Source organism: Heterodontus francisci, chromosome 10, assembly GCF_036365525.1.
Source record: "Heterodontus francisci isolate sHetFra1 chromosome 10, sHetFra1.hap1, whole genome shotgun sequence".
Taxonomy (NCBI): Eukaryota; Metazoa; Chordata; class Chondrichthyes; order Heterodontiformes; family Heterodontidae; genus Heterodontus; species Heterodontus francisci.
Genome location: NC_090380.1, coordinates 31,398,545 through 31,418,709, shown reverse-complemented (window position 1 = coordinate 31,418,709; position 20,165 = coordinate 31,398,545). Strand labels below are relative to the sequence as shown.

The window sequence follows — 20,165 nt, the reverse complement described above, 5'->3', positions numbered from 1 at the left end:
CTGGGTCAAAATCCTGGAACTCCCTTCCTAACAGCACTGTGGGTGTACCTACCCCAAATGGACTGCAGTGGTTCAAGGCGGCTGCTCACCGCCACCCAAGGGTATTTAGGGATAGGCAATAAATCCTGGCCTGGCCAGCGACGCCCACATCCCATGAATGAATAAAAAAAATTCAAAATGTAATCAGGATTGGCAAGAGTGAAAGAGTAAGACAAAGTAAATCAGGAACGATGTCATGAAGCTCAAAGGTTGCAAGTACAATGACAGCACAATTTTAATTACTTTGAAATTTTATTTTGTATAAATTTTGGTTATGCCTCATGATTACAAAACATTGTCAGCTCATAAGGAGCAACATGCGTACTGATAGACTTGATTCCACTCCTAGTTGCACCTGGGAACGGGCCAGGGTAACATTAAATTTCAAATGAAGACATTCTGTAAGTCAGTCGGACCAGAATGAGGCACAATTAAGTCAATTTTTCAGAATTGACTATTCTAAATCAATCCAGTTGACTGGCAGCATCACTCAACAAATGTCAGATGAACCTGACTTCTGACTGCTACCAAATTCACACTTTGGTAAAGACAGTATAAAAAATCCTTATACATCCACTTAAGTGCCATGCTATGCGGTGGCATTCAGTATAAAGTTTGATTTTTATAGAAGTGTAGAAAAATATTACATCTGTGATACGGCTTCATTTTAAAAACTCCAAGTAGATTTTGAATTTCAAAATAATTACATCCCTCATCTTTACACCTTCCCTTTGAGCTATGATAACTGAATAGCAAACATTTAATGTATATTATTTGAATGTTTTCTAATATCATCCTAATGATGAGGAATTTGTTAAAGGCCGTAATATCTTGAAACTATTATCTTTAAGAATGGAAAAGCTGAAGACATGATGGATCCACAGCAAAAGATTTTCAATTGACTTCTATTTCTCCTCACTGTGACTCAAAAAGCCAAGGTAAATCCATTTGAGAAATTCAATGTTTTGTTCAATGCCAGTGAGTGGCAAAAATTATGACCATCACCCTTACCAAATCATGCTAAGCTATATGTAATGGAAGATTATAAACATTCTCTGTCTCACACAAAAGTAAAAGTTCTCACAAATACATGCTATAGTTGGTAGGTTGCCTTTGCAAGGATCTATGGATTACAGTAGATTTGATAGTTGTTTAGCAATTGACTCAAAATGCAGACAAAGGGATAAAGTGTCATTCGGCTACTTAACAGCACCCAACAGAACATTCAACCGTGGAATACTGATCAGGTAAGTGTGAAAATAACCATTGATGTAGACAGACTAGTGGAGGACTATGTTGGGAGAAAAAGCAATGAGAGTCACTGTCTATGTAAAAGTCATAACATTCAAAGATGGCACAAGGTTTACAGTGATAACACATATAGGATATACATTAACTCAAGTGCTCAACTTTAGAAAAAAAGATCCCCAGTAACGAAAACGTTCCAGATTGATTTACACATTCCCAGTAGAAATTCACTGAGTGCTTTTCCTATTGCTAATTTACAAATACAAGAAATACAGTGTTCATTGTAATGCCAAGTTTCTATGCTTTTGCCCAAATAATCTTTGTTCCCAAGTATTCTGCTTCACATTCCATCCAAAGATTAAAATTCCCAATATCCTGGTATCCAATTGTTCAAAGCAGGACTAGCAAAAGACAAAAAGCAGCATATAAAAAGATAACTGGGATGATATGCTGTCTGTTCGGAGATACACATGAATGTCTAAGGCTGCTGTGAATCCAGTTTTCAGCATAGGTCACTCTAAAGAGCAGTTGAGGTAAGTTTCTTAACACCCCTTCTTTGGGCCAGGTTTGAACAGCCGACTGGTTCTAGAACAGGCTGTAATGGTGTGCGGTTCAGCGCAGAGTAAGTAGCAGCCATGGCCCCCTAGAAAACACAGAACACAATGTAAGCGGAGACAAAACACTAGTTTACCAAGCTGCGCATCAACATCTGCATACACTTTCACTCAGATCAAAGGGTCACTTATCTCATTGCTATTTGCAAGCGCGCATTGTGTGCAGACAGGCTGTTTGGGGAGAGGGCGGTGCAGTGCAGGGAGAGCACATGCTGCAGTGCAGTTTTCACCTTGACTAGATGAGGTGCATCCTGACGGTTTAAATGAAACTGTGGTAGTTTATCCCGATGAACAATCCAGGGGTGTCGGAGGACCTGGGTGGTAGACAGTCTTTGTTGTGGGTCTACATGAAGCATCTTTGACACAAGATCCTGTTAAACCAAAAGCCAGTTCATTATACATTTGCAACATTTATAGTAGGTGAACACATTGCCATATCAATGATTCTACTACACAGAAAATAAATCCAACCTCAAATTTATTATTAGGTTGCAGGAAAAATTCATGACAAGTATTGCCGTTCCTCCATCTGCATATTGGTACTAACCAACACCAAATCCAAGACAGACAGACTTCCATTTTTATAGCACATTTTACAACCCCAGGACATTCCAAAGTGCTTTACAGCCAATTATGTTTTAATGTGGAAAATGCTACAGCCAAATTGCACTCAGCAAGCTTCCACAAACAGCAGTGAGACAAATACTCATCACTAAAACAAAGATTAAGGGATAAATATTGATCAGAAGGGAAGTGAAGGCCTTTTTGAGGCAGCAGAGAGCTGACTGCCTGACTAGAAACTACACCGGAGCCAGATCTGCATCAGTAGATATTTGTAAATCTGACAGCACAATATACCTTTAAAAAAAAAATCAGTACTTGGATAATCCCTTATTGGAAGTATAAATGTATCAATTAAACCGACAAATTATTTTCTACTTTGTGTAGACACTGCTGCCAATGATGTTAGAAAAACAAAGCTGTAATTCTGTACAATTAAGTTGGAGATGACATTTGACCAAGATAATTACAGAACAGCATTAGTTGTGGCTCAGTGGTAGCACATTGGCCTGAGTCAGAAGTTTGTGGGTTCAAGTCCCATTCCAAAGACTTGAGCACAAATCTAGGCTGAAACTTCAGGGCAGTAAATTATGAAAATTTTTGCTGTATTCTGGCTGTTTATCTATCAGCACCAAGAAATATTAGCTGGTTATTCATCTCATCACTGATGGTGGGACCTGCCACATTTCCCTACATTACAATACTGACCACACTTAAAGCAATGCAATGACTTTAAAGCGCTGCAGGGTGCCCAGAGGTTAAGCAAGGTAGTACAGAATTTCACATTCATTCATCCATATGGAACAAACCTCTTTTAAGGAACAGACCACAAGTCTCTTTGCCCCTATCCCCAGTAAGGTCACTGATTTACTGTTGGGGTGTGGAGGAGGGGGTGGTGGTGGTGGGGGAGGATAACACCATTTACTACATTGGATTCCAGGATTTTTTGCACTTACGAGAGGTATTGAATTCTTTGATCCCACCCATTTTCCCATAAAAATGGAAGTATTACAACTGCATCACTTGAGTGATTGGATTAGGAATGTCAAATTCAGTTCTGGAACATTCTTGTGCAATCACATTTACTCAACCCATTCTGCTCCAAATTATCTCTTCTACCACATTAGTGAATCTGGTAGAGTTTTTGCTACATCCTTCGATACAGATTAAGTACTGGCAACAGGCTTGCAAGCTTTTCCTAACCAAATGTTTAAACCATTTATAGTTAAGATAATCAATTTGTCTTGTTCAATTACCTTAGCAACATCGGAAACTGTATCCCAGTAACCTCCAGTCAGGCTGAACTTTCCACTACCTATTCTTGCCAATATTTCTTCAGGAGTGTCATCAGGCCCATTAGCAAAGGGGGTGTAACTGTGAAAGAAAATTCAGTTCAGGTGATTAAACCATAAAAATACAGAATTCACGATACTGACATCAATGGAAAATCAAGAGCCACCAAAATGATATAACACCCATGAACAATTGGGACACACATAAATAGGTTTTGTTGGAAGCAGGGGATGGGAAAAATAAGAAAACACCCATTATATAAAATATGGTCACTGAGCTGTGGTAGATGCTTAAGTAAATATACACGTGAAGTACATATACCTGTATTGTGGGGAGCGTATGCAAGGTGCTTTGTACTTAAATTAGGAAATATGGCTAAACTGGCTGTAACTACATTTGTGGCTGGTCACTGATTTCTACTCGACTGGTATATATTTAAAGTGAAACACGCATTTATGAAGAATAAATCTAATTTAGACAGAAGGAACTTGTTCTATTACATCAAGGTGTTACAAAAGTATAAAACTGATTACATGAATTTCAGTATGATTTTTGTTTTCCAATTGGCATTCCCATTTTATTTATTTATTTTATTTATTTAGAGATACAGCACTGAAACAGGCCCTTGGGCCCACCGAGTCTGTGCTGACCATCAACCACCCATTTATACTTCTTCTTTGGCCTCCTTGTCTCGAGAGACAATGGGTAAGCGCCTGGAGGTGGTCAGTGGTTTGTGCAGCAGCGCCTGGGAGTGGCTATAAAGGCCAATTCTAGAGTGACAGACTCTTCCACAGGCGCTGCAGATAAAATTGGTTGTTGAGGCTGTTACACAGTTGGTTCGCTCCTTGCGCTTGTCTTTTTTCCTGCCAACTGCTAAGTCTCTTCGACTCGCCACACTTTAGCCCCGCTTTTATGGTTGCCCGCCAGCTCTGGCGATCGCTGGCAACTGACTCCCACGACTTGTGATCAATGTCACAGGACTTCATGTCGCGTTTGCAGACATCGTTAAAGCGGAGCCATGGACGGCCGGTGGGTCTGGTACCAGTGACGAGCTCGCTGTACAATGTGTCTTTGGGGATCCATGCAGCTCACATGGCCAAGCCATCTCAAGCGCCGCTGGCTTAGTAGGGTGTATATGCTGGGGATGTTGGCCGCCTCGAGGACTTCTGTGTTGGAGATACGGTCCTGCCACCTGATGCCAAGGATTCTCCAGAAGCAGCGAAGATGGAATGAATTGAGACGTCACTCTTGGCTGAAGTACGTTGTCCAGGCCTCGCTGCCATAGAGCAAGGTACTGAGGACACAGGCTTGATACACTTGGACTTTTGTGTTCTGTCAGTGCGCCATTTTCCCACACTCTCTTGGCCAGTCTGGACATAGCAGAGGAAGCTTTTCCCATGCGCTTGTTTAATTCGGCATCGAGAGACAGGTTACTGGTGATAGTTGAGCCTAGGTAGGTGAACTCTTGAACCACTTCCAGAGTGTGGTCATCGATATTGATAGATGGGGCATTTCTGACGTCCTGTCGCATGATGTTCGTTTTCTTGAGGCTGATGGTTAGGCCAAATTCATTGCAGGCAGCCGCAAACCTGTCGATGAGTCTCTGCAGACACTATTCAGTGTGAGATGTTAATGCAGCATCGTCAGCAAAGAGGAGTTCCCTGATGAGGACTTTCTGTACTTTGGTCTTCGCTTTTAGACAGGCAAGGTTGAACAACCTGCCACCTGATCTTGTGTGGAGGAAAATTCCTTCTTCTGAGGACTTGAATACATGAGAGAGCAGCAGGGAGAAGATGATCCCAAACAGTGTAGGTGCGAGAACACAGCCCTGTTTCACGCCACTCAGGATTGGAAAGGGATCTGATGAGGTGCTGCTATGCTGAATTGTGCCTTTCATATTGTCATGGAATGAGGTGATGATACTTAGTAGCTTTGGTGGGCATCCAATCTTTTCTAGTAGCCTGAAGAGACCACTTCTGCTGACGAGGTCAAAGGCTTTGGTAAGATCAATGAAAGCAACGTAGAGGGGCATCTGTTGTTCACGGCATTTTTCCTGTAGCTGGCGAAGGGAGGACAGCATGTCAATGGTGGATCTCTTTGATCGAAAGCCACACTGTGCCTCAGGGTAGACACGTTCAGCCAGCTTCTGGAGCCTGTTTAAAGCGACACGAGCGAAGACTTTCCCCACTATGCTGAGCAGGGAGATTCCACGATAGTTGTTGCAGTCACCGCGGTCACCCTTGTTCTTATAGAGGGTGATGATATTGGCATCGCGCACGTCCTGTGGTACTGCTCCCTCATCCCAGCACAGGCAAAGCAGTTCGTGCAGTGCTGAAAGTATAGCAGGCTTGGCACTCTTGATTTCAGGGGTAATGCCGTCCTTCCCAGGGGCTTTTCCGCTGGCTAGAGAATCAATGGCATCACTGAGTTCCGATTTTGTTGGCTGTACGTCCAGCTCATCCATGACTGGCAGAGACAGGGTTGCATTGAGGGCGGTCCCAGTGACATTTTCCCTGGAGTACAGTTCGAGGTCGTGTTCCACCCAGCAGTCCATTTGCTTGCTTTGGTCAGTGATTGTGTCCCCCGAGTTAGATTTGAGGGGGGCAATCTTCTTGACTGTTAGCCCAAAAGCTCTCTTAATGCCTTCATTTATACTAATCCTACACTAAACCCATATTCATATCACATCCCCACCTTCCCTCAATTCCCCTACCAATACTAGGGGCAATTTATAATGGCCAATTTACCTAACAACCTGCAAGTCTTTGGCTGTGGGAGGAAACCGGAGCACCCGGCGAAAACCCACACGGTCACAGGGAAAACTTGCAAACTCCGCACAGGCAGTATCCAGAATTGAACCCGGGTTGCTGGAACTGTGAGGCTGCGGTGCTAACCACTGCGCCGCCCATGCAACACATGGTGAACCGTACCCAAGCATGATTCACCACCTTTAGCATAGGGGAAGAAAGTCCAAAAGAAAAACCATTTGGTATTTTTTGTACTTTGATCAGCAACACCCTAGGTAGTACACAAACTTACCCTGTGAGCATAGTGTAAAGCAGAACACCAAGACTCCAGATATCACAAGCTGCATCATATCCTTGCCGCTTTAAGACCTATGAATTACAATATATTGAAATAATTAAATTAGCATTACAATTCCGATTGTATATAAAACCGTAATACATGTAGTATGTACAATACTGGACTTCACACTATAGAAAAGGATATTGAGGCTTTAGGGAGGGTACAACACAGTTGAACTAGCATGGTATAAGGAAATAAAAATATGACTTGACAAATTAGGTCTCTTTTAGATTATGAAGCGATATAATAGTGTTTAAAATCATGAAAGAATGGGACAGATAGAAGTAGACTGCAGTACTTTTGTGGGGCTGGGAGCCCACAGATACAAAATTAAATATGACAGATTTACACAGATTTCTTCAGCGTTGTGAAGCTGTGGAATTCACTTTTGGGCTCAGTGGTGGACACAAACCGTCATCATTCAAGATCAGATTGGATAGGTTGATGAAGGAAGAGAGGTTGAAGGGAAGTGAAAACAGGGCAGATAAATACAATTACAAATATTTGCTTGCATAGAGCATGAACACAGATGACTTTGGGCTAAACAGCCTACTCTTCTGTATTTACATGTAATTTAGCAAAATAGTTAAAAAGCCAAAAAATGCATAGGATAACAATTCTAGTGAACAGTGCATCAGAAGTTGTAACACAGCACAAGAATCAGGTTGCTAGAACATAATTACTGGGGTGTTTTGGACAGTCCAAAACATTCAGCCAACTCAACTTCAATTTTGTCAATCCCCAAAACAATTTAAGGTCACCAAATGCATTACTGTAGTTAATAACTAATGGACCATTCTGACTTACTTAAAGTTCTATCCAATAAATACTAAAATATGTGTTATAAGCAAATAAACTGATTGGAATGGCACCTCCATTGATCTTAAGCTAACAGACATACTTTTGCTCTGATTTAATAATATTGAAAATGTTGCAACTTTAGTATATCACAATGGCAACTGAATTTTAGTTATACCCTCAATATTGCAGAATTTCCTACAGCATATGTATAAATAAAAGTTTATTTCCAAGAGGCTTTCGCTACTGTGAACATCTACTATACAAGGATATTTTGGGTGGAGTGTGAGCAGATGCAATAGCTTGACTTAGTTGGTTGCACTATTACCAGAGTCAGTACGATGGAAGCTCAACCCCCTACTTCAGGATTTGAGCGCATAACCCATTTTTTTGATTCCACCTCTGAAGTGACTGGGGCTATTCTTTCTACTTTAAAGGAGCTATATGAATGCAAGTTATTGCAGTATTGGAGTAGTACTGTTTGTTTCAAGTTTCTGTATTTCAGACAAGCGGTTCAATGAGGCTTCATACGCTAGTTCAAGTAGATGTTAAAGATTGCATGGCAATATGGCTATCACATTTGTGGACACAAGTTACTACACTCCAAAGTAATTCCTCATCCATGAAGCACTTTGGGGAACGTTTGAGGCAAAACAATATTACGTTTTGTCCTTTCACCCGGAGAATCTCTTTTTGCCAACAGGACCCTATGGAAATTGATTTAGAGCCATCTTTACCAAGTGCATAGAGAGTTTGGGACCACAGACCACCTCATTCAGGGCAACAAGAATGTTAGTCTGGGAAATGTAAATGCCAACGATGCAATCAGGGTGCTATTCTGAAGTTGTGGTTAAGGTGGATTGTTGAGCAGAGTAGAGGTGGATTGGCACTGCAGCTAGCTGTGGTGAGATACTTGGAAGAACAGAAAGTGCTGGAAATACTCAGCAGGTCAGGCAGCATCTGTGGAGTGAGAAACAGAGAGTTAATATTTCAGGTCAATGACCTTTCAGTTCTGATGAAAGGTCACTGACCTGAAATATTAACTCTTTCTCCCTCCACAGATGCTGCCTGACCTGCTGTGTATTCCCAGCATTCTCTGTTCTTACTTAATATTTCCAAAATCTGCATTTCTTTGCTTTTTGTATTAGATATTTGGAATTGCTTGATATCAATGGATGAGTGTTTCAACCCTTAGTAATATCCTTCCCCTTGATGAGCATAAACAAAAAGAAAATTTAGGGAGGCCAACTTTTGAACAATATTGCAAGTGTTACGAACTCTTGGCTTTGTAGTATGGTTGTTTTAAACAGTGATCTTTAATGCAGTGTAAAATGGATTCGCAGGAGACATGTGACCTCACAACAAGTCTGCCCAGTGACAAACCAGGGGGTCCTGGTTACCATGAAAATCAGAACCCAGATCGAAGACCCTTTTTGAAAGCAGACAGCAAGGTTGTAACATTTAAAGTACAATGGGTTTCACTCTACCAGACTCTCAGATTGTAAACAGGGAGCCAAGGGCTCTAAAAATGTAAATTCAAGTTGCAATTGTTAACACCTGGAAACAAAGGAAATCCAAGGTGGTTTTGCTATGGTCAGACTTATGGACGCTAAGAATTGTAAAAAGTAAATGACTATTGATTTTTGTTCTGAATAAATTCAACAGGCATGCCTAAGTGAGGCAAGCTGAAAGGAAGACACAAAGACCAGCAGAGCTGTGCAGCCTCAGGAGAGAGAGAAAAACAGCTGCTCTCAGATCGCCGATATAGCAAAAGGCTGCTAAGACTTGAACCTGATTCGAAAGTTGAGGCTTGCGGAAGAGAGACCACCAATGGAATCACCAGAGGTTGCCTTAGAAACGTAAGGCCAGGTCAAATGTGCTGGGAAGAAATGAGCAAAGAGGTCACTGGCTTTGAGAATGACTGGAAAATCCAACCCATTGCAACTGGGAGGAGTTTGGGACTTAACAGCAAGGATACCTTTTCTGCTGAGAACACCAACGTATAAATGTGTGGGGTTTCCAAGTGTGTTGATAAGTTAATGGAAAATACTTTTCTCAGTTAGTGCATTAGCTACCTAAGTATTAGTTAATGTCAATTTTTAGTTTCTAGTAAATGTTTTAAAACATGAAATTTTGTCGTGCAATTCTTGAATTGGTCTGGGGAGTTCATATCTGTTGTTTTAAAGTTGATGGTCTCTACTGAGCACGTAACAGAAATTACTCCAAAAAAAAAAAAATCTTCATCCCCTCCCCCACTTAACTGTGCTTCCGTAACCAGGAAGGCTCAAGTCTTTGCCCAAGCCAGTCTGGCCCCTTGCCTGAGATGACATGTCCTCCATCCCTGTGGGGAAGTGTCTGCTGTTCAGTAGGTACCTACATGAAGTAGGTAGCTCAGCATGAGGGGAAAACAGAGACATAAACCTACACCCTATCATCCCCAGCAGAGTGTTTGATATTGGCATGTTGTACCACTCCAATAACCAGCGAGCAACATTAAACATTTCATTGTTTCAAGGGGGCAATTAAATTAAGCGTTAGTAATCTTTCAGCAAAAGACAAATAAATCAATTCGTCTTACCTCAGGAGCAACAAAATTAGCTGTGTAACATGGAGTCATGAGAAGGCCATTATCAGCTCGCAGCTGCTTGGCAAACCCAAAGTCACAGATACGAATTGATTCTGGATTGCCCGACTCATCCACGTACAAGATGTTACTCGGTTTCAAGTCTCTGTGCACCACCTAAATGCATTAAAATACATCAACACTATAAACAGAGAACTTTTCCACCGCTCCCATTATTGATGCACTCGCAATGAAATGCTTCTAGAGTTATGCTGGTGCATTACCAAGATCCATATTAAAACTCTGAATATACAAGAGTATGGTAAGGTCTTCTGAAGTTGATAAATGTACTTTGCAGAGTGTCACTAAGTCAGAGATCAAAAAGGTTTGAAGTTTATCCCTTGTTTTACGCAGACACAGCTGATAGGTGTTGAAACAGTGGAAGCACTTATAACTATCCTCAACGTCTGCAGGTTAGAAAATGGAATGGAAATAGAGAATAGTTAGAGTGTCTCTGCGCCTGATGGCTAATTAGCAACTATTCGAAGTACATGTACGTGTAGTTTAGGTGATGCCAGAATTGTGCTCAACTATGATTAGTCTAACTGTGAATAGGATTTTGGTGTTCACTGTCCAAGGTATGTCAAGAATGGATACTTAAGTAAGGGACTATACTTGGGTATAGGGTTGCCAGTATAAAGGAGAAAATGGAAAGTAAGAAACCAAAATGTGATTTCACACATTAGTTTCTTCTGTGCTTTGTTTTTGTATTAATTTGAAATTGATTTTGCAATTCAACAGAAGTTAATCAAAATGTAGCTATTAGATTTCTTCAAAACATTAGTTGTTGAGAAAGGCTGATAGTTTTCATCTTGGAACCGGAATTTTGAACCACCCTGGCCCAATGAAATGAAAGTCTTCTTTCTCAATGGCACATTTAAGTGAAATTAGTTTGGGGCAATGACAATCAAATTCCTAGGATGATGAGTCAGTATCAGAAAATTATCCTTACTCCAGCATTAATTGGCTGTCTCACCAAATGACAAGAATGGGAACTACAGAAAAAGCAAGCACTGCATCGGTGCAGAGCGCTCTTTCCAATTTGAGGATTAAGACATGTTATTGGGAGAAAAATGCAGTTTTATTATGCACCTACCCATGCTATACCTGATCTCAGTGCTAGTTATAGAAAAGGTCAATGAATCCCCCTACTACTATCGCTCTTCCACTCTTTTCCCCCCACAATGCAGCTGAGCCACCCATGGTGCCATGAACTTGGCTCTACCTTCAATCCCCAGAGGAACCATTACTTTCACCAGTATTCAGAACTGAATACAGGTTGGATAGTGAGATGCACTCATGGGATCCCTGCCCTGCCTTTTTGGTCTTCCTTGCCCTTCTGGAAGTCAGCCATTTCCTCTCTGCCTGCACATTTTTAAGCTGCAGTAAACATGCTATTCACAAAGCTGTCAACTTCGCGGATGCCCTGTAGTGACTCCAGACACCACTCAAGCTCCAAAACCCAGAGCTCAAGTTGTTCTAGCTGGCAATACTTCCTGCACAGGTGGTCGTCCAGGCCATGAGAAGCAACCAGGATTTTCTACATGGCACAGGATGTGCATTCCACAGGGTTGAGGTTCCCTGCCATGCCTTTACTTTCTGGACTATTATCCGGAAACACTTAGCAGCTGCTCACTAGGTCTTGTTGTCTCCCGCTCCCTCACTCAGACCGCTCCTTGTTTTGTAAAAGACCAGAACAGCACCTCCCCCCTCACTGCGCCAAATTCCGTGTCACACAAAATTCCCAGAGTTAAGTACCCTGTCGAAGCAGTACTCTGTCAAGCTAGATTCCGTGCTACTTACTTCATGTACAAGCAAAAGGCTCCTGTATTTATACTAGCAAAAATTCAAAAGACTTGAGTCAGCCCCTGCTGACCAAGTAACCAGTTCTAACTACCCATCTAATTAACTAACTATGCAGCTGCCACTAGCAGACAGCTTGTTTACCACTGACTAAGACTGTGAAGAAACTACAAGTTAAAGTTAAGTTAAATACTAAATGCAAAACTTGACTAGATTTTAAAGAGAGATCAACCCTTAAAATTCCCCCACTCAAACTCTCCGAATTAAGTACTCTGTCAAAGCAGTACTCAGTCGAGTTGGACTCTGTGCTACTTACTGCCAGCTGGATTGCAACATTACAGAGCATACAAAAAGGAAAGTGAATGAGGAGGCCGTTATCGGGATCTCCAGCAGAAGCTCCAATGCACTGCATGCAGTTGAATCACTCAGTATGGCAGGAAATACTTGGAAGTAGTTGCCAGCTTCCACACAGACTCTCCAATCTGTAGCAGACACATTAATCTTCCAGCATTTTAAGTCATACCTGAGTGAGCTGCATAAAGTCCAAGATTCTCAGTTGCTATATAGCAATGCATTATAGATTGTAATCTTGGGCACAACCAAAGATATACTTTACTTTCGGAGGAGTGTGAAGTATTGGATGTGTTAAACGTAAGGAGAGGGCAAGTATGGAGATTAGCATCCTTGAAAGTGCATAAATCACCAGGGCCGGATGAGATGTACCAGAGGCTGTTAAAAGAAGCCAGGGAGGAAATAGCTGAAGGTCTGACCATCATTTTCCAATCCTCACTGGATACAGGTGTGGTGCTGGATGATTGGAGGTCTGCTAACATTGTACCTTTGTTTAAAAGGGGACAGAGGGATAGACCGATTAGTTACAGGCCAGTCAGCCTAACCTCGATCGTGGGCCAATTATTGGAATCAATTCTGAGAGACAGGATAAACTGTCACTTGGGAAGGCACAGATTAATCAAGGATAGCCAGCATGAATTTGTGAAGGGAAGGTCACGTCTGACTAATTTGATTGAATTTTTTGAAGTAGTAACAAGGAGGATTGATGAGGGTTGTGCAGTTGATGTGAGCTACATGAATTTTAACAAGGCCTTTTGATAAGGTCCCACATGGCAGACTGGTTAAAAAAAGCCCATGGGATCCAGGGGACTGTAGCAAGCCGGATACAAAATTGGCTCAGCGACAGGAAATATAGGGTAACTGTTGACGGGTGTTTTTGCAACTAGAAAGCCGTTTGCAGTGGGGTTCCATTCAATACTAGGTCCCCTGCTTTTTCTGGTATATATTAATGATTTGGACATAAACGTAGGGGGAATGATTAAGAAGTCTGCAGATGACAAAAATTGGCTGCATAGTTGATAGTGAGGAGGGTAGTTGTAGACTGTAGGAAGATGTCAATGGACTGGTCAAGTGAGTAGAAAAGTGGCAATTGGAACTTAACCCAGAGAAGTGTGAGTGATGCATTTGGGGAGGTCAAGTAAGGCAAAGGAATACAAAATAAATGGGAGGACACACAGGTGTAGACAAATTGAGGGACCTTGGCGTGTATGTCCACAGATCCCTGAAGGTTGCAGGACAGGTCGATAAAGGTGGTTAAGGTGGCATACGGAATCCTTTATTAGACGAGGCACAGAATCTAAGAGTAGGGAGGTTATGCGGGAACTATATAAAATATTAGTTAAGCCACAGAAAGGATGTAAGTGCACTAGAGTGGGTACAGAGGAGATTTACGAGGACTGGAAAATTGCAGCTATGAGGAAAGACTGGATAGGCTGGGGTTGTTCTCCTTGGAACAGAGGAGGCTGCAGGAAGATTTGATTGAGATGTACAAAATTGTGAGGGGCCTGGACAGAGTGGATGGGAAGAGCCTATTTATCTTAGCAGAGGGTCAGTGACTAGGGGGCATGGATTTAAAATGAGATAGAAGGATTAGAGGAGAGACAAGGAAAACTTTTCTCATCTAGAGGGTGGTAGGCGTCTGGAACACTCTGCCTGAAAAGGTGGTAGAGGCAGAAAACCTCATCTCATTTAAAAGGGACCTGAATGTGCATCTGAAGTGCCATAAACTACAGAGCTATGGACCAAACACTGGAAAGTGGGATTAGGCTGGGGGTTTTTTCCCGGCTGGCGCAGACACGATGGGTCAAGTGGCCTCTTCCTGTGCTGTAAACTTTCCATGATTCTATGATTTATCCTTGATCTTCAAAATTTAATTACCTACATCAGGTCCACCATTGCTGAAGTCCTCTTAATGACTGGATGTCAATGGACTGAAACTTGTGGCTCAAGTCTCAACTTAATAAATAGTTGCACATCCATAGCAAAAAACTGCAATCCCACTCAGGAGCCACAAGTGCAGCAGGGGTGCTTTGTATCTGACTACGTTACACCCAAGCTGGAAGCGTTAAACTCCAGAAAGTTTGTTGTGGAAGGTTAATGCTGGAGCCTATATTGACTCAGCTTCACATTTATTGCGCAGAGTAAAAGGATTACAAACATGTAGCTCCTTACTCAAACCCTTCACCAGCGTCAGTGAGTGTCTGCTTAGAAGTGCTCAAATAAGACCCCAATTAATACCCTTCGCCTGCAAATAATCAAACCACTGAAACACAATTAACAGATTAACAGGAAGTGCTTCATATTGGGTGACAAAATGACAAGTGCTCTAACTTTCTAGCAACTACATCATTACCTTAAGCAGCACAAAATTCACCTCAAGAACAAGAAAAACTAGAAAGGACTCCAGAACAGTCAAGATCAAGGCTCTTAGTTCTATTTCAGAAAATGTGAAAAATGTCCATTCTTCGTATGTAGTTCAAGTTCCAAAATCTTTTACGTTTGACTTCAATTACTCTAGGACACAGAAAGGAATAAGAAGCAGGTTGGGACAGAGCTTACACATGGAGAATACATCAAAGTCGAACTGGAAACGCAGGATTGGGGGGGGGGGGGGGGGGGAGGGAGTTGCGTGGGAAGAGGAGAGCCCTAAACTTAAAGGCTAAGCTTGAGGAGGTACCAAGAAAATAGTTGCTGGGTCCTCATCCGAGAGCACAAGCAATGCTTTTTAACAGCATGCAGACAGAAACTCAAATCCCATAAAGCACCTTGCAGAAAGTCAAGGAAAATTCCTTCTGTGAGCACAGATATAACATACCGTTTGTTGGGGAATTGTAACAAGTGAAAGGAATGAGGCATTCTAACTGCCTAGTTAAATGTTGCTTAGCAATGGATTTACCTAATGCTTTGTAGCTAAAGGAAACAAATGCATCTGACCACAGTTCTAAGGAAAGCCACTGACATGATCCATTGGACAGGAAGCATTTAGTAAATCTAGAATGATTTTATGAACTGCTTCCTGTCCAATATTTGGTAGCAGATAGAACTCCAGCATCACAGTTTTGTGAGAAATTAAATTTAGACAATTCTAAGGAAAATGACTATAAATGTGATTTTTAAAGCAGCCCAACTGAAAGCCAAGAATAGAAAACTAACCAATTAGGTCAGATTGAAACATGCAGTGCCGCATTAAGATCACAGGAAACAATTTGTTCAAATGGGTCAAATACAATTGTGTACAAGATGCAAATCCCAGACAGGTATTCCTACTCATACAAATCATTTAGTTTTTGAACTACCTTTCATGACTTCATTCATTATTACAATACCCTGCACCGCATGGTGTGCTTCCTAAGCCCCAAACTTCATTTGGAGTGTGGTGAGTGAAAATCTGTTTTCCCGAGAGCATGTTTTTTGCCATACCTCATCTAAGCAGGGAACACCACAGTGAAATCTGCACCTGGAGAAATGAAAAAGGATTTCTCCAGTCATGCGGACCCTCCATAACCTGCCAGGACTGGCCAAGGTTAAGAAATCAACCCACAGCCTCCCAAATTCAGGCGGCCATGAGACATTAAAACTGGAAAAATTAGCTCTTCTACCGAATACTGGAAAGAATACTACTCCAAGCAGAATTCTCAGGACATAACAAGCCACTTTGAGGCTACACAGGCATGCAATTCAAAGTAAACTAAGAACCAAGGGCAAGGCCCTTTTCCTTACCTTTCTTCAGACACTTATATGTTCTTAAGCATTTTCTGATTAATATATCACTTGTAATGAACTTTCACCATGCAAACCAACTGCCATAGATATCTTGTCAGATGCATGTTAGGTTAAGGCTTTCAATGCTACTAGAATCGCCACCCTGTCATTGCAAAGGCAAAAACCATGTGTGCATCAGCCCAGTCATATGGACAGAAAAATCTTGCATGACTGACAATAGTGTTAAAATCCTCAATTGGGAGGGGAACTGAGACTGCTGCTTGAAGTTTCGTACAAAAAGAGGAATATTTCTCAAAAATAGATCCACTTTATTCTGTGACTTTAGGGCTCTTGGCAATCCTGTATTACTGCAGGATTACGGTGGCCATCCTAGACGTACCAGTCAACATTCCCAAAGGTTTGCCTTGAGCCTATACTGAATCTACATTTATGGTGATGACTTGTGCTTCAGCGCTAGATTCTAATAGAGCAACACTGACACAAGTAGCATTGGAGTTTTAGGGCAAGAGCCAGAGAAGGTGGAGAGCATTTAAGGAATCAAACACCCAAGATCAGGAATATCTCAATTTTAAAATGGCGCAATTCACAGGCACATGGACTGGGGTAGGTTTCTCAAAGACTGTAAGAGAACAAATGGAACAACTTTAAAAGGAACAATGCTGAATGCACAGGATAAATACATTACTAAAACTATCTCACGAAGCAAATGTGACACTAAATGAATTAACAAGTAAAATGGAAGGATGATGAACGAGGAGAATGGTTTTACTGTGGTGTATTTAAAAATATGCAGAATGTGTTAAAAGAGTGATTAAGAGGAGCAAAGAAGGCCATAGAAGAGAGATAGCAGCAGAGGTTGAAGAAGTTAAATTATTTCAGTGCTACAGTAGAAGACACAAGCAGTGAAAATGCTTAACAGATACAGACAAGCTTGAAACGGAGAATGAGTAGAAAGTAGTAAACTTAATTACTTCTTCCTAGTGTCTTCATCTATGCTCCACATTCTGGAATTCCCACCCTAAAGCCCTCTGCCTCCTCGCCTTTAACAATCTGCTTTAAACACACATTTTTGACTAAGCTTTTGGTCACTCCTGCCAATATTTCCTTCTTCGGCTTTCAACCTTTTTATAATGATGCCTCTGTGACGTGCCTTGGAGTGTATTTGATATGTTAAAAGCACTATATAAATTTAAGTTGCTACTGTTGTATTTGTAACAGAAGACCTGAGCAACCTGCTGTCCCCAAACCTCGTTAATCTAAATAAAATCATGAACTTCAATGTTAACAAGATGAAAGCCTGAATAGGCTAGAAGGGCTCAAAACAAAAATCTCCAGGGACAGATGGTACTTATTGCAGAATGTTGCCAGAGATTTGTGAGGCACTGCCAATTATGAAGGAAGTACCAGACACTAGTGAAGTACCAGTACTGGAAATAGGTCAACATGGTGCCCACATTAAAAGAAAAAGGACAAAAATGACAAGCACCAAAAGATCCTTCATCTTACTTCCACTGCATGTTAAATAATGGATTTAGTTATCAAAAGAAAACCTGAAGATTATCTGAATAAAAGAGAGCCAACAGCAGCAACCAGATTCAGAAGGGAGAGATCCTACGTGACTGACTTCCTTGAGTAAGGGGGAACCCAAACAGACTGTGATAATAACCCTAAAAAGGTGGTGTTCCTACATTTCCAAATGCCATTTGAAAAAATTCCACACAAAGGGACACTGGTTAAAATTGAAGATGTAAGATGACATGGTAAACCCTAGGAATGAGTAAGTAGCTGAAGGATAGAAAGTGAGTCAGTTAGAAATTATGTTGGAGAGAAGTATGTGATGGGGTGCCCCAGGAATCTGTTTTTAATTTCCAAACATTAGATTCAGAACTTCAATGCAAAGTGATTAAATATATAAGGGATATTGGAATCTGAAGAGACTGCTCAAAAATTACAAAATGAGTTGGATACAATATGTAAGCAGGCAGAAAATGGCACATGGAAATTTTTGTGGACTAGGGTAAAATATCAATAGGAAGAAAAAAGCAACACACTTACTCCAAGAATGGTGTTGAAATAGCCAAGAGAGATTTAGGGGTTTTAGTAAACTTAATGCTCAACAGTTCAAATAACGCATGGCAGGACAGGTTGAGAAAGCAGTTAATAAGGCATACAGGATCGTGGGCTTTATAAACAGAGGCAAAGAGTACAAAAGCAAGGAAGTTATGGTGAAGCTTTATAAAACACAGGTTCAGCCTCAACTGGAGTACTGTGTCCGATTCTGGGCACGACACTTTAGGAAGGATGTGAAGGCTTTATAGAGTATAGAAAAGATTTATGAGAACGGTTCCAGGGATAAGAGAATTCAGTTATATGGATCGATTGGCAAAGCTGGGACTGTTCTCCCTAAAGAAGGTGGAGAGGAGATTTGATTGAAGTGTTCAAAATCATGAGGGGTCTGGACAGAGTGGATAGGGAAAAACTGTTCCCAATGGCAGAAAGGTCGAGAACCAGAAGGCACTGATTTAAGGCGATTGGCAAAAGCAGCAACAGCAATATAAGAATTTTTTTTTTTTTTATATACATCAAGTGGTTAGGTCTGGAATGCACTGCCTAAGAATGTGGTGGAAGCAGATTCAATCGTGGCTTTCAAAAGGGAATTGGATAATTATGAGAAAAAAATCTGCAGGGCCACAGGGAAAAGACGGGGGAGTGGGACTAGTTGAGTAGCTCTTAGAGCGCTGGCATAGACGCAACAGGCCGACTGGCCTCCTTCTGTGGCATAACCATTCTATGATTCTACAAGTCAGAGGAACTTGATAAGTCTGATAAGAGTGCTGCAGCCTATTCTGGTTAATGAAATACAATAGCTACTAAAGGGAGCATTGATAGCGGCCAAGGGGCTAACCTTTCGTGTCTCAGAATTGAGCTATAAAGATAGATTTGGGCTTTATAATCTCAAAGGGAGGCATCAAGAGGTGATCTTATTGAGTATATAAGACAATTAAGGGAAGAAGAAAGGTAAATTCAGAATAAATTAAAACAGACTGGGACAAGGGAACACATTCAAATTTGTAAGAGGCAAATTTATCACTGATTTCAGGAAGTAATTGTCATGCAGTACAAGGATCAAAGAATGGACTCGACTTCAAGCGACAGCAACCTCTGGAAACTTTTAAGAAACAATTGGATGCTGAAATTGAGTGACAGAATTTTTCTGGACAGACTAATTCATATGGACCATAAAGCCTTCCTCATTCATAATTATGTTATGACTCTAATGCCCTCTCCCAAGTGTTTGAGCTAATGCAAAGCCTAAGTGTACATCTGCTCCATTTCTAGAAACAAGACGAGTTGGATTCCAAGTGCTCTCTGCATGGAGTTTCAAATGCAGACAAAGCATTTTCAAAGAGAATTTTCCAGCAAGTTAGCTTGGAATAGATTTTGCACCTCTAAAAATCAAACACTGGGAGATAGTCACTGGAAAGGACCTTTTGCAAAATGTTCCATTCTTGGAGCTATGTGTTGGCATACTGAGGACAATACTGAATGAAATAAATCTTCCGACCAACAGAAAACCAGCAGCTCATTTTACATACTGACCAAGACAAATAAAATGTGTGAACCCAGAAGACAATTATACAGCAGTTTAAAACATTTCATAAAATTTTGAAGGTAGACTTTACAGAAGACTAGAGACAACTTTGAATACAACTAAAATCTCAAAAGTCATGCCCACATGGCAGCAGAGTGACACAAGTTGTTACTGAGAATAACCCTTTGGTTCCCAATGGCATAACTTTCCATTTGTAGGAGATAGTTGAATGAGTAATTTAGGTCATGCAGAGATTTTTTGTTTTAAACAACAAAATGATAGAATCCGTAGAAAAGTTAAACTTCAGTAGTCTCAACCGATAGTCAGTCAATCACATCTTTAGGAAGAAACAGTCTCATTAAAAACTAAAATCAGCACCACTTAACCACATATGAAAGACATAACAGGCATTTGGATTCTAACTTGATCAGTA

General features: G+C 41.1%; 1 protein-coding gene across 6 annotated transcripts in view; it reads right to left on the bottom strand.

Annotated features, from left to right (window-relative positions):
- Window positions 1–272: 272 nt before the first annotated feature.
- Window positions 273–20,165, bottom strand: part of LOC137374375 (ribosomal protein S6 kinase alpha-3) — a 139,440-nt gene continuing 119,547 nt past the window's right edge. For all 6 annotated transcript variants that reach the window (XM_068040377.1, XM_068040373.1, XM_068040375.1 and 3 more), the window contains 5 exons: window positions 10,219–10,380; window positions 6,795–6,871; window positions 3,719–3,836; window positions 2,132–2,272; window positions 273–1,930 (listed from right to left, as the gene is read on the bottom strand). In XM_068040377.1, the coding sequence (XP_067896478.1) occupies window positions 1,805–1,930; window positions 2,132–2,272; window positions 3,719–3,836; window positions 6,795–6,871; window positions 10,219–10,380 (624 nt within the window). In that variant the 3' untranslated portion in view covers window positions 273–1,804. The remainder of the gene's footprint in view (window positions 1,931–2,131; window positions 2,273–3,718; window positions 3,837–6,794; window positions 6,872–10,218; window positions 10,381–20,165) is intronic.